Raw genomic sequence first — 14,894 nt, 5'->3', positions numbered from 1 at the left:
CCTAAAATTCATCTGGATCCAGAAGAGACCCAGAATAGCAAAGGCCATTCTGAGTAGCAAAGGCAAGGCAGGTGGAATCATAATCCCTGACTTGAAATTATACTACAAAGCTACTGTTCTAAAATAAGCATGGTATTGGCAAGAAAACAGACCTGAGGAGCAATGGAAGAGACTGGAGGATGGAGTCACAACCACAAACACACTCAGCCACCTTAACTTTGTTAAAGTGACCAAACAAGTGCACTGGAAGAAAGACAGCCTCTTTCATAAATGGGACTGGAAAAACTGGCTTGCCACATGCTGAAGACTGAAACTGGACCCGTTCTATCACCATGCACCAAACTCAAGTCAAAATGGATGAAAGATCTAAATATTAAAACAGAAACACTGAATCTACTGGAAGAGAAAGTAGGTAGAAATCTTGAAGACATAGGGGTAGGCAGACAGTTCACACACAAAAAAGCCAAACTGCATGGGAAATCCTTCAAAAAATAACAACAGGAATTTCATGTTTTTTTTTTATTTTCATTTTTATTTTTATTAGTACATGTTTACAATGTGTAATGATTACACTCATTTTGGAGTGTACATGTAAATAGTACATCTTACTTCTTTTTATACCCCTCTATTGCTTGGTTTGCTTCCCAGCTGCAAAACATCTATCTCTCTGTTTCCTATTATCTCTCTTTTCTGCTTTTTAATTTATTTGTACTTTGGGTTTCTCATAGTAGAGAAACCATGTGATAGTTAAGTTGGTGTGTCTGATTTACTTCACTTGACCTTATGATCTCAAGCATCTCTCATTCTTGAGGGCCTGCACCCGACTCTAGAAGCATACTACAATTTCTGTGCAATAAGCCCATGCCTCCTACTGACGCATACTGAAAACTGTTTTTCTGCTCCCAGAGTCAGTGAATCTCCAAACATCCTATGTTTAGGGTGTGTTAAACTCCTCATCTTCTTGGGAACCTCCTCAGGCCCAGCCCAGTGACACTTTCTCCTAACAAGCCAGTGGCAGGAGGTAAAGCCAAAGGCTCCTGAGTTCGATTCTTGGTACAAAACAAAAACAAAACAAAACAAAAAAACCCAAAGGGCATAAGCTGTCCAATTGCCTGATGCTATGGCTCCCTTTTTGGGGTGGTTGGGAACAAGTTCAAAGCCATAAGATTCAAATGATCATTCAGGTGATAACTGACATTATCTTTAGGACCCAGGGAAGTCTATGGACCCCAACTAAGGAGGAGCCCACTGGTTTCATTTTGCCCCTCCTTTCTTCCCTAACAAAATCCCAAACCCCTTCTCGTGCTTTCTCTCCCACTCTGAGGCTTTCATCCAGCTGAAAACTCAAACGTGTAACTTTTCTGCTATTAGTGCTCAGGGAGGGACCAGGGTGCTGGATTTGGAGTGGTCCACGGAGTCCAAAGCTCAGGAAGTTTTCTCAGGGCTCCGGCCACAGCATCTACCTGGCCTTCCTAGGCCCTAGGCCACCTGGTCAGCCCTGCCTGTGGGTACTGTTTCCACCTGGAGTCTCAGTGATTGCTTCCTCCCTCCAGCTTCTTTGGTTCTGGTATTCTTATGATCATTTGGCCTGAGTTTGTCTCCCAACTCAGAACAATCATGGTGCTAAGTGACATCTTCAGACTTTCTAAACCCTCTGTGGGTGCCTTGTATGTAGTACAGGTCCATAGATATAAAGATCTTTAGGGTGTATTTTTGCATAAAGCCCAGCTGTTGTGTATACCTCCTTTTTCTTGCTTTCCTGGTTTGAAAATAGGGCTGGAGTAGCTATGTGCCAGGAATAAGGACACTTGGCTGGACATGACCAATGGGTTTGTGAAACTGGGAGGGACACCTGCAGTACACAGTGATGGCAGAAAGCACGGCGGGTGTAGCCTGATCTCAGCGTGACCCCAGGATGAGGGGGTGGCCCATGCAATTTGACTTCAGGGCCCTAAGTAGGACCTGTCTTTTTCTCACTTTTTTCTTTTCCTTCTCTCTTTATCTCTTTTGAAATGCACACAGGAGAGATTTTTAAAAGCACTTAGTACATTTCAAATGATTATGAATAACTCAATGTCCTTCCCCAAAATATCACCTTTAGGTTATATTTGATGAAATTGGGACCAATTTAAACCAGAGGACTTTAAAAGGTTGGTTTTCTTCCAAATGTAAGTTAAAGAGTGAAGAGACTCAAACTTGCTTTTTAATTACGTTGACTGGTGAACAAACATCCCACCTAGGAATCTACAGCTCTTCTCTCGCCCTCTTCTGATTCATTGGTTATGCCTAGAAGGTTAACTAAATAGAAAAAAATTAGAGTAGCTTAGAGGATCAAAAAATACTGCTATGACTTATATAAGAAAAAATGGAGAACTAATTACAATTCAACATGCCCAATACAACTAAAAGTGCATTCTGATTTACTGGAATTAAACTGATTTAGGTGTTCTATGTGTTTTCTTGTCTGTTCATTTGCCTGTTCAACCGTTTTAATAAATGGTGAAAGTACTTCCAGTAGCTTCATTTAAAAAAAATTTGAGTTCATATCAATTGCTTTTGATTTTTTATTTGTTTGTTTGTTTATTAATAGCCCTTATAGACTTCTGGCTCTGTTAGGGATTCCAGTTTTTTTAAAAAGTTACATGAACATTCCAGGCTAACCAAACTCAAAACATTGGAGGGTAAAAAACTACCAGGTTCAAGGCTTCCATAAAACTTGCAAATAACCAGATGTGGTGGCACAGCCTGTAATCCCAGCACTCTGGAGGCTGAGTCAGGAGAATCACTGCCAAGCCCCAGGCCAGCCTCAGCTACGTAGTGAGTTCAAAGTCAGACTCAAGGGCATCGCTACATCCCTTAAAAAAAAAAAGTCTTGCAAATAAATATAAAATTTGCTAACATGAAGGTTATGTAAATTAGGTTAATATATATGTTTCTGTTTCTGTGTGTTCAATATCAGGTATATATTATCCTGTAAAAGTTGCATTTAAATTGGCTTATAGATAAATGCGCATGATGCGATACGATGCACATGAACCATCCTGACATGGAGAAACCTCTAGGAAAACATGCCACACGGCGGGTCGCTCTTGGCCCTGCCCTTGACAGCCAGAAAGGTCCGGAGTCAGCAGAGGAGCAGCTGATGAACAAGGACTCGGAGAACACGAGAGTACTGACGCCCAGTGAATCAGAGGTCGAGCTGACTGGGGACGCAGGTGCCATTCGGGAGCTGGAAAGCAGGAGGACCTTGCACAACATCCGGGGAGACCCCCTGGAGGCCATTCTTCCCCTAACTGGACAGGCTGTGGTGGAGGAGCGAGTGGAACTCTGGAGAGGTCTGCACCGAGACTTCATGGATTACATGGGTGCCCAATATTCAGATTTTTGAAGAACTGCCTTCATGGAGAAGGTACTTGTCTAGGTTACCTGCCTGGGACACTTTGCTTCTGATGGTGCTGAGACTGACTAGCAGGCCGAGGACTGCATCTACATGTTCCTGCTGCCTGTGTTGATTGTTGGGGAGAGGACACTAAGTGGTTTCAGGATCCCAATGCACTGGGAGGTTGGAGAGAACACCTCTCTGCTTTCTTAGACAAGAGGCATTGATAAAGCATACTTCCCTGGATCCCAGGTCAGTAGAGGGACAAACTATTCTTAAAGATAAGTTTATTACTCAGTCAGCCCCAAAGAGTAGAAAAAACCTACAAAAAATGGCTTTTGCCCCAGATAGCTCACTTGAGATGCTAGTAAGTATTGCCTCCTTACTTTTTTGAGCCATGAGGAGGCGGCGGCCAAGGAGAGAAAACAAAGAGACAGAGAAAAAACAGCTGCCTTTGTTGCAGCACTAAGAGAAACAGACCCTGACAACACATTGGTTCTTATAGACAAGGTAAAAGTCTTCATGAATGGGCTTCTAATTTTCTTGAAGGACCTTCCAATGATCTGTTTCTCATTCCACATCAATGGCTACTACACCTTCTGCGACCCTTAATACTTATTACACATTTCCTCATTTATCTTCTGTATAGAATTCATCTAATCCTAATGAATTTTTCAGGAACAAAGAGCAGCCATCTGAAAGCAGCTATTTTCTAGACAGCTACACAACAGCAGCTCCAAAAAGGCTCCCTCCTCCAAAACACAAAAATAAAGAATAAAACACTTGTTCCCCCTCTCAGCAGGAAGTAGGCAAGAGAAGTATGCTGAAATATTGTCCTATACCCCTGCAAGTCTAGGAATTAGAGAGCTCAGACAGAGCCACCACATGTGCAAATAAGCCTACTCTTCAATCTGGAGAAATGTACCTTTCATTTCACTTAGGTGATACAGCACATATCAGCAGGCCATAGGGAATCTCTGGAGGATGTGCAAGCAGGTTACAGAGGACACATAAGCCCACTATTTGTCTGACCTAATCCTTCCACAGGCTGCAAAAAAGCAGTATAAATCAAACCACTTAGCCAGAAGAAGACACTTTCATTTTTCTGGTCACACAGAAAGGTCCCTGGCAGGTTTAGCAATAAACCTGCTTGGACTATGGAGTTTGGATTCCCTTCCCTCTTTTCCACTGAGCTGCTACTGTCTGAAGCCATTTTTTACTCTGCCACACCGAGGTATAATCTGTTCATACTGCAGTGTGTTTTCAATCCTTTAGTTTATCTTCTGACGTTACACAGCTTCCATAATTGTATAGCAATGCTTTAAATTTCTAGGCTCCCATACTTTCTCAGTATTACATCACACGTAGCCTGGGGGCCCCAGTGCGTCCCTGTATGAAGCATGGACATAAATTCTCTTACCACGGACTTACTTATCATCTCCCTCCCATTAGGTAATATCCACCTTTGCTGTTCAGTTTGAGTGGCCCCAAGTTCAATTCCTTCTCTTCCACTTTAGTGAAGTAGGGCCTTAATACCTAGATATATCTGGTATTAGAATGAGTACTTTCACTTTCTCTTCTCGGGAGGCTCCTTTATTGGCCTCATCTGTGTATCCTATGGATTCTATGCTCTTCCCTTTCTGATGGACATTATGTGAATTGCTGCCACCTCCTTTGGAAGGAAGAGATTCTGTAATACTTGCCTAACTTTTTCACCACATATTAATTCCCTTGCTTTGCAGTTAATGAGGTCTTGCTCTGTCCTGAGTTTTCTAAAACTGTGTTGGACTTCATAACTATATTTAGAATCAATATGCTTCCTTGGCCTTCAAGGAACTTTACATCCTGATTGACAGCAAACCACTCACAAATCTGAGCTGACAAACCATTGGGCAATTTACTTCCCTCATATAATGATTTTATTTGCCCATGAATTAAGGCAAAACCAAAATATATCTATAACAATGGATATTTAATATATATGTTCATAAAATGAGATAATGTTTGTTTATTCCATGATTAATTACTGAAAACACTATATAAGAAATTTTTCAAAATTTCTTTCAGTTATTAAAGTTCAGCAATCTAGATCTAAATTGTTACTTTGATCAATAGCACCTCCATATCTTGAGAAAACCTCAATGTTTTACATATAGAGAACATAACCTTTTGAGTATAGACAAAGTAAATGCATCACAATAATATACTTACTAGTACTGGTTGAATGTTGAACCAGCACACTCAGTTATCTCAATACTCATTTCAGATAACACATGACAAAGAATGAGAACTGTGAACATTTTTGGCTGAGAAAATAATTCAAGTTTTATTTTGGAGAGAATAGAAAATAAAAAGCAATAAAAACATGACAGAATTTCAAAACAAGATGATAGTAAATTAACATTGGTTGTTAGGTTGCATATTGTTATCTTCAAAGTAGTTGTGCAGATTACCACATATAGGCATGTAAAGTTGATCAAACAATTAAGCAGTCATTCTGCCTTTCAATAAACCAAATAGAAATTGCTGCTACATGTATCTTAGTTATCTTGCATGGGTATATATATTTTTTCTCCTTTTTTCTCTTTTCCTTTCCTCCATCCCAGTGTTCTTTGCTTTTAAACAGTTTGTTTCTCTTCTACAATATCTATTATACCTTTTGGATTTTATTTATTCTCTCAGTTTCTTACATGAGAGAGACAATATGATGTTCATACATGTGTCAGTATTATCCTCAGATTATTGTACAGAGAACAATAAACAATGTATTTACACAATCAATTTTGATAGCATTTTGATTGACTAACATCCTGAAAGGGAATATGTCACCAACTTTAAAGATATCCTTTCTTCTGCCAATTGATGTAAATCTGCCCACTGCTAAGCTATGCAAACCAAAAACATTTGACGTACTACAGGTGCCTATTCAGGTAGAAGCCAAACTAATGTGGACATGTAGTTGAACATAAGCATATGGAAACATACATATTATAATAGCTGAAATTCTTGAACAAAGCAACTTTAGGTACCTTAATTAGTATAAATGGACAAACACTGAAACACAAAACAATGCCTTTAAATCAGAGTGCACTATTAGAAGTGAAATAACTGTCATGGTCCAATATTGACTTAACCTTCATATTGCACAGTGCTATCAATGAACTACAACTTTTGTTACAAATTTTATTCTGCTCAAACCTTTGTTCCACATACAAGAACTTCCTAGTTTGGCCATTAGCTTTCCTTTTTCTCCTCCTCTAGGAGAAGAAGTTGCCATACAAAATTCTCTCACACCAAATATTTGTCTTCATACTTACAATGATCTTCATATTTTCTTCTCTATTCTACTTACGGGTTCCACTTTATTACCACTTGGCTTGTTTCTAATGGTCCCTATTACCTATTTCCTCATGATCTCAGAATTTGTATATGGTTACCTGTTAATTCTGACTGACTTCCAACAGCCATCCATTCAGCATGGGACAAGCCTTTGATCTCAGTCCATGCCAGAAGGAACAGGAATGAAGTGAACTTAATAACTGCAGCTAAACAATTATCTCAATGCTCAAGAATTATTTTAAGCACACCAATTCCAACAACTAAAAGTTGAAGTTGAAAGTAAATTAGTTACTTCACCTTAGATTTGCAGCAAAGTACTTCTGTTGATTACTTTGTGAGGATGACTAATGTAATTTTATTTCCACCACTTTTATAGTGGAATTCATGATGTGCATTATTTTCTGTTTGTTAATTAAAATCATTCTTTAAATTTCTCTTCATCCTTGGTACAAAAGATACCTACCATCCCTCCAGACTACCCAACCCTCTGACATTTGGCCTTGTGGACTCTCTGGAACAAGGTCAAAGAAAAATTATTTCTAACTCTTTGTTTACCTAGGCCTAAAATTTTATTCCAAATCATAGCCTTGTCTCTGTTATCAAATTTTGCTTAACACTCATGTCTTGGTTACTTTCCTCTTGTTGCCGAGATAAAATACCCAATGCCCAAAATGAAGGAAGGAAGGGTTCGTTTAGCTTACAGTTTGTGGAGGTTTCAGTCCACACTTGGGTGGCTCCAAGGCAGAAGATAGCAAAGCAACAAGAACAAGGGGGAATGGCAGTGGAACAGCAATGCAGCCAGAGCAAACGGGAGGAATGGCGGCAAGCAGCTTCCTTCCCTGCATTCCATTGTGAACAGGCTACCCCCACCTAAGAGGCATGTAGCTCTCACATAATTTCCATGCCCTCCTCTTCCACAGGCTCAGGATGTATACAAAGTAGCACCCTGGCTTCCTGCTGAGTCACTTAGCCAAACCGCTAGACTTCCCAAGTTGACACAATGTATCAACCATAACAACTCAATAAGAAAAGTTTCCTCCATGCTATGAATATAACTTCCATGTACACTCACTGCACTATGGAGGTTTATTGCACACCGTGAATTGCCCCTCTGAGCCCTTTACAGCCCTGCTACTGACGGTCAGATTCTAAACATTTCTTTTTCAGTAAAACAAAACCACAGGTCACTTTGCACTTATTTCTTGTCCAGCAAATGTCTTTATGACACATTCTACCACTGAAAATGACCCCAACCAACAAAGCAATACATAGAATAAAATTTTCCCACTTCATCTCATGCACAGAGGTTGCCTAATTGCCACACTGCTTCTATCTTCTCCAGAGTAGCTGTCTTCAGAAAATAGTCTCATGTTTTGAAAGCTTCTGCATGGTGATTCAATAACTAGAAATTTCACGCCAGGCACACATGGGTGAGGACTCACCCTTCCATAATGACCTCGGCCATGTAGGCACATAATAAATCAGGAAGCCCCCAAATGTTAGAAATGCAGTCACATAGGCTAGGGATATACACCAATGGTACAGTGCCTGCCTGCAAACACAAGGTCATGATTTTGATTCCCAGTACAAAAACAACAACAACAAATACTGAAAATAAATGCAATAAGATTTCAAGACACTGAAGTATGGCCTTCATAGTTGGAAAGAACCATGAAAGCAAAACTTTAATGATGTCAGCCTTAGCAGTTCAGAGAATCTGATAACACGTGAGACAGTCACACCAAGCACTTTACACCTTAGCATTCTACACCCTAGTCACATCCCTCTATACTTCACTGAATTCTAGAGAAGGCTAGGTTTTCATAACTTCTCCATAACTTACTCCCCTTGTCCTCCTCCTAACTGCAGTGTGGATGTATTTATACAACTGTCTCTTCTTTACCCTGGAACTTTAGGAGAGGCAGTGATTCTGAGAAGCATAACCACTTCTGGGTAGTCATTTCATCTGGCTTTGAAATTACAGTACTACATTTTCACTTACCTTTCACATGAAGAAAATAGTTTTCTGTTCCAATTATGTACTCACACCTACATTCTTACAGGCTTTCTCTCTGTGTTTATCCTTTGATCTTTCCCTAGATATGCCATCCTCCCAGGGAACCTTCAAATGCATGGACTTTGGCAAGCACTGAGAAAAGTCTCAGTAATATTCCACGCAGAGTTTAATAATTTCATTTTGACAATGTACCACTTTCAGGGGTTTTCCTACAACCACACCATCTGCAAAGAAAGCATACATATCCCTAGCACAAATTACTAAACACAAAAAGGACTAGTGAATACTAGGAAGAAGAGCTTAAGCAAATTGAATGTTTGGACTGAAATTTTCAGCTGAACAACTCAATGCCCCTGTGATCTTTTGTCCATACTGAGCCGCGTGATGGGGTCCCATCATTTCCAATCTTACTAAATAACTTGCACACTAGGATCCCTCTCCCACCAGGATATGCACTGAAGAGGAAAAGTAGAGAGGGTGGAAGGAATACACAAGCTTGAAGTTGCCAGTGACCAAAAGATGGCACGTTGTAAGAAGGAAGAGAAGAACATAGTGGCCAAGCAGTGAATTCAGGATGATGGACAGAGGGTACACTATAGATCCCAGCTGTCCATTCTGGCAGTTTGACGTGTTTTCCTTCAAACTGGTTACCAGGTCAGAATGTCTGATGACCTCAGAGGCTTCCGAGCTCCCTGATTGGATCCTTCAAATGCCCTGTGGGGGTTGGATGCCCAGTGTTCAACAGCTGCTTCTCAGACCTCTTCTCCACTGGTGGTCTGTGCCCTCACTCTAGAAGAGCCAGTGGCTTCAGTTTGACCAAATTACTGAAGCACACTGAGGACAGACAGGAGTCTGTTTTGTGGAGGTGTTAAGGGGGGTTGGGAGAAGTCATGGCCACTGGCGAACCATCTTTCCAGTTTGAGGACCAGAGTCCACAGCCCATCTGTCCAGAGTATGCCTTGGAAGTAGTGGTAGATGATGATGAGATCCCAGGACAATCAGGTGAGGTGGCTGGAGACAAAAGAGGTCTGAGAGTGTCACCCATAGGGAGGAAGGACTACAGAAGTTGTTAGCCCGGATTATGCAAGAAGGTAAAGATTGGAGCCTGAAAAGCCAGGAGATGAGAAAGCAAGGGAACAGAACAGAAAACCTGGTGAACAGGACAAGTGTTAGGTGGTGAGATCCAACAATGAAAAGGGGAAGATGTGACTGACGCCGAGTTATTTACAAAGAAGATTGAAAAAAAACGTACCTAAAACATTTTCTAGGCACAGTGAGAGGGGATAGCAGCAAAGGAAACTGGGTTAAAACAGAGATCAGCTAAGGAACTAGGACTTGGATGGTGAAAATAGAGGCAGAAACTCGGAAGGTTTTAATGAGTCAAAGGTTGAATTCCAAAGACAAAAGCTCCACATTGGACCTGTGTTTCTTTCCTCAGGCCTATGGGAAGCATCCAGCCTTGCACCTCAGGCCTGTGTTCAGAAGAGGAAGACAGACTGGTTCGCAGAGCCTGAGGAGGAGCTGCATGAGCACCTGCTGGTTTTTGTTGATGGAGTCCCTAGATTAGCATCCTACCTCCTGTCTCAGTCCCCTCCCCCAAAGAAGCAGAAAGGCTACATTTCAGAGTCAGAATTAGTGGCAGAGCAAGAGAAGGATCATCAAGGGGGCCCTGATTCAGTTCTTAGTGGGAACACAAACCTCCCCGCTCAATTCTCTGGCCACAATTGGAAGAGAAAGGGGTCATCAATATCAAAGGAGGATGAGGAGGGGGTAGGGCCCTGGGACACTCACATAGCAGCCAGGGAAAATATGAGGCTGCCACCTCGCAAGAGGTGGAGACAGTACCTGTCCCTGCTGTGTGAGGAGTCACAGGAAACTTGGGGATGTTTCAGCCTGTGCCCTGTGCCGTCTACACACACAGGTGTTGTAGAGAAGCCTTGTGGCCTCAAGAAGAAGAGGAAGAGGAAACACCTGTCCTCAGTGCTGCCGGAGCACCATGCAGCCTTCACCAGGCTGCTGGGTAAGGAGACCCCCCACCACACCTCAAACCTGGGTGCTTAGGAAGAGAGGAGACTACCAGTCACCTCCCTCACCAGTATAAGTGAGGTCTATGTACCCCTCAAGCGGTTCATTTCTGCGGGGTTCTATTGCCATCCTGCCCCAAATATATAGATGACAATGATCACCCACTCCTCAGAACTTCTTCTCCTGGCTTGGGAGCATAAAGCTTGCTTCCAAATGGATTTTTTGACCAAGAGGATTTGCTGACCTTCAGGAATGGAAATGGCTATAGCATTCAAAGTCTGACACTGCCATGCTCACACCCAGATGTGTCCATCAGAAGGGATAATGTCCTGGAATACTTCTGACTTCTGAAGGGGGTGCATTCATGTGCCATGAGAGGACACCACACTCAGCTCTAGAGGCCTAAAGTGGAAGTCAATTGTTGTTACCCAGGCCCTCACACAGTTGCTCTTCTGAGTATACAGGAATTAGACCCTGGTCTCTGCCTAGTAAATGTGTTCCTCTCTCTATTTCTCATCCACCTGACCCTGGTCCCATTGAGCTCCATCTCCCTGGAAGATGGGGCCACATTTCCCATTTTCTCTCTCACAGTAAAAACTCTCACAAGTCCCAAACTGATCCTGAGCTCTTTCTGCAGAGGATCCTATCATCAGAAAGTTCCTGGCATGGGACATGAACCTGAGGACCTCTGATAAGGTGAAGTTTTTTCATTTGGCTGTGCTGAGGCTATGCCATTGCATGGGAATGGCAGAGTTCCAAGACTGTTGCCCTATTTCATGTCTTACTGGAACTCCCACCAAAACTCCCATGCTCCAGTCTCCACTGGGTCTCAATAGTGCCTCCCTTACAGACCTTGCTGGTCCTAGCACACTGGAAGGGCTCACCTTCCTCTTCCTGAAACTTCTGGGATCTGAGCCAGGGCCATGATCTTCCCTCAACATAGCTTCTCTGGCTGGGCTGCCTGAAGCTCCTGGTGTCTCCCCTTAGGTCTGGGGAACTCATTGCACTAACTGAAGGACCCCATTTAGGTGCAAGTGCCCTCAATGACCTGTCTCCAAGAGACATCTGGAAGTGGCATCCCAGGCACCTGGGCAATCTGGGCTCCCCTTTCTCTTCTCTCCCATCTCCCATCATGTGGGATTTCACTTACAGACAACCTCCAATCCCTTTACATTCCCCCAATAGCAAGCCCAAGTGACACTTTGGTCTCCTCTCCAAGGGCAGCCCTGCTCTTCCCTCCCAGTCCCTGTCCACACACCCCTACTCTTCCAGGTGTGCCTGCTGTCTGACTCTCCTCCTCTCTCCCCATCAGTACCTGCTGGCCATGGTCATTGCGTATTTTAGCCGTGCTGGGCTCTTCCCATGGCAGTACCAGAGGATCCATTTCTTCCTGGCCCTGTGAGTACTGTGTCTCCCCTGAGTGTCCCGCAGGGTCACCTCACTGGCTAGGGTGGAGGTCTCTAACCTGTCTTCTAGTTTTAAACCTCTTTGAACTACTGACTCTGATCAAAATGGGCTTCACATTACACTGTTGCAATACAGGTCTTAGTAAAATTTCCAATCTGTCATTCTGTCAGTTAAAGAGCTGTTTACAGACAAAGCTGCCCTTTTTTCCTTCATTTGTTCAACAAAACCATCTATGGTGCATCCTTTGCCAGGGATTGTAGAGCAAAGAGAACATATATGTAAGACATGGAATTCATAGCTGCTGAGAGGCAAGCTATACACTTGCTATTCAGGAGGAGAAAAATGGACATAAAACATACTTTGGTCACCATTCTCCAGGTGATCACTATGTGTGGGCGCTGAAGTTGAGCTTTAGGGAAGGAAGATGGTGGTTTCAACATTCAGTGAAACAGGTTCATTCCACCTCAGGCTCGGCACAGGGGTTCCATCCTCAGCACCCAGGCCAGAAGAACCCTCAGAAGGGCTGTGTGCTGCAGAGGTCTCTCCACTGATACCTGACCGATAGCAATGTGGTGAAGGGCTGAAGAGACCCTGAGAGGAGGATGAGTGCCTATCCTGCTCCAGAGCTGACCCGGGTGTGATGCACCCACTGTGTGTCCCTAACCTGCAACCGCCTCTCTCTCCTAGCCACCTAGCCAACGACATGGAAGAAGAGGACAATGAACTGGCAAAACTGGACATGTTCTTCTTCATGTATGGATGGAACCTGGCCCAGATTCCCAAGTTCCACAAGCTTCGCTATGAGTTCATCTGCTGCATGGGCTGGGACCTCAGGGTGACCCGAGAGGAGTGTGAGGAGGTGGGTGGGCCCTTAGCACTGCTGGCAGGGCTGGGCTGGATTGGAGACAGATTGGACAGGAGATTCTGGGGATGGTGACAAGAAAGAAATGGAGGCTGGAGAAGGAGGTGGTGTTCCAGGAGATCTTCATCTTCTCACTTTCTGCTTTCCATTCTAGATCCAAGCTTATGACCCTGGGCTCTGGGTGTGGAGGCGAGATCGAACTCTAATTCAGGGAACTCTGGAGCCCTGAGGACATTCACCCAAAAAAGGTACATGTGTGTTCCCAGGATTCAGACAGCACCAATGCTGTCTATTTTAGGAATGCAAGCCTTCTGCTCATCATCCGCCCAAGCGGTTCAGTGTCTACACTTGGGGGATCAGCTCAGGCCCAGGTAAAATGTTCACCTTTCTCTCTCCACACTACAGCCACCACCTGGACAAGTAGACATGCTGAGAGATGTTTCACATGCTGAGACACTGGTCATTCAGACCTCACGTAAACACACTGTCCCTGAGCAGTGATTTGGTAGAAATGATACACGCAGAGAAAGGGTCCAAATCACAGTGTGGATGAAAAGTTGATTTTTATTCCAAAACAATATCTGCTATCCATAACTGTTTAATACCCTCCAGAAGAAGTATTTTATCCCTTGTAATTTTGGTAGGGCCTTCCATCCTTCAGGGACAACGAAGAGAGGGCTTTATTTCTAACAAGATGAAGATTGAGCCAGAAGCTATGCTATGGAACAGGTTGCATATGCAGAAGGGGAGTAATGTCGCTGACTGTGTGTACATCCCAGGTTGAGTGCAGACACCCTGCGTATGGATGAGTGCTCCTGGGAGTTTCTCCTATCCCCTGTCTTTCCCATTATAGATGAATTTCACCCCTCAAGTAATTACACACCTTTCAAATAAAGCTCATTGATGTTTGTTAGAATGATACAAAGTGATGTAAGAACTTTGTTGCTGTTTCTTACAATAGACACACTGCAGTATGTGTTTGAGCAGAGGAATAAGTAATGATTTGATTTAAGTTATGTGCAAAGAGCCAAATCCACAAATAATTTTTTTGTGAGACATAACACTTGGAATTACCATGACCATGTAGGCTCAGGGTCATGAAATGGAAATAGTACTGATGTTTCTTTTTTTTGTTTGTTTTTTTTCTCCGGTACCGGGAACCGAACTCATGACCTTGCGCTTGCCAGGCAGGTGCTTTTGCCGCTGAGCTAAATCCCCAGCCCCGATATTTCTATTATAGATAGAAGTGCAGATGTTAAATCAAGGAAAAGAATAAGGTGTAAGTTAGGAAGAAATGTGCCACTTTCTCCAAAGATGCTCTAATCCCTGAGAAGAATCACCTCAAATTCTGCCTGTGAATCAGAATGCTGGGTTTAAATTTAAAAACCTCTAGTGAGTTTTAGAATGTGGGTCAGTAAGTCTGGAAACCATAACAGGAAATGATCATTTCAGATCTGATTTAAGAAAGAAGTGCTAAAGATAAAACTGGATTTGTCAGTTGGTGGAAGTTCCAGTGGAACTGACTTATGAGTGCCCATCCTCTCTTCAAGAAAATTGACCCCATAAAGTCTGATAGTGTTTCACTCTTGCTTTCAGATCTCTAGGTCCTGTGAAGCAATGAAGTCAAATCACCACAGCAAACATCCTGAAGTTGGTAACCCCTGGTCCGGGGGTCAACTAGAATCCAGATTTTCTCAATCACATTCTAAATTCTACGTTCAAGTTGCTTCTGAGATAGAAGTTGTGCAACCCCTGTTTTTTATAGCCTTTGTAGGGGGCAATGAATCTTAGCATACTATTTTAGATGAAATAGTTTGGAAAAAGCCTGCATGATGCCTCGGGAAGCCTCAGAGCTAATTCCCCAG

The 14,894-nt window shown here is 42.9% G+C and overlaps 1 protein-coding gene across 3 annotated transcripts in view; it reads left to right on the top strand.

Annotated features, from left to right (window-relative positions):
- The first annotated feature begins 9,113 nt into the window (after positions 1 to 9,113).
- Spdye1 (speedy/RINGO cell cycle regulator family member E1) overlaps positions 9,114 to 14,894 on the top strand; it is a 42,692-nt gene continuing 36,911 nt past the window's right edge. Inside the window, exons 1-6 of one of the 3 annotated variants that reach the window (XM_005397708.2) lie at positions 9,116 to 9,737; positions 10,174 to 10,755; positions 11,398 to 11,456; positions 12,073 to 12,158; positions 12,855 to 13,026; positions 13,184 to 13,270. In XM_005397708.2, coding sequence (XP_005397765.1) covers positions 9,626 to 9,737; positions 10,174 to 10,755; positions 11,398 to 11,456; positions 12,073 to 12,158; positions 12,855 to 13,026; positions 13,184 to 13,258 — 1,086 coding nt within the window. In that variant the 5' untranslated portion in view covers positions 9,116 to 9,625 and the 3' untranslated portion in view covers positions 13,259 to 13,270. Of the gene's footprint in view, positions 9,738 to 10,173; positions 10,756 to 11,397; positions 11,457 to 12,072; positions 12,159 to 12,854; positions 13,027 to 13,183; positions 13,271 to 14,894 lie in introns of those variants that run through there. The other 2 variants (XM_013521295.1, XM_013521294.1) reach the window with 2 other exon arrangements.

This window comes from Chinchilla lanigera, unplaced genomic scaffold, assembly GCF_000276665.1.
Source record: "Chinchilla lanigera isolate Chin_1 unplaced genomic scaffold, ChiLan1.0 scaffold00059, whole genome shotgun sequence".
NCBI classification, from domain to species: domain Eukaryota; kingdom Metazoa; phylum Chordata; class Mammalia; order Rodentia; family Chinchillidae; genus Chinchilla; species Chinchilla lanigera.
This window is presented reverse-complemented; position numbering and strand designations above follow the sequence as displayed.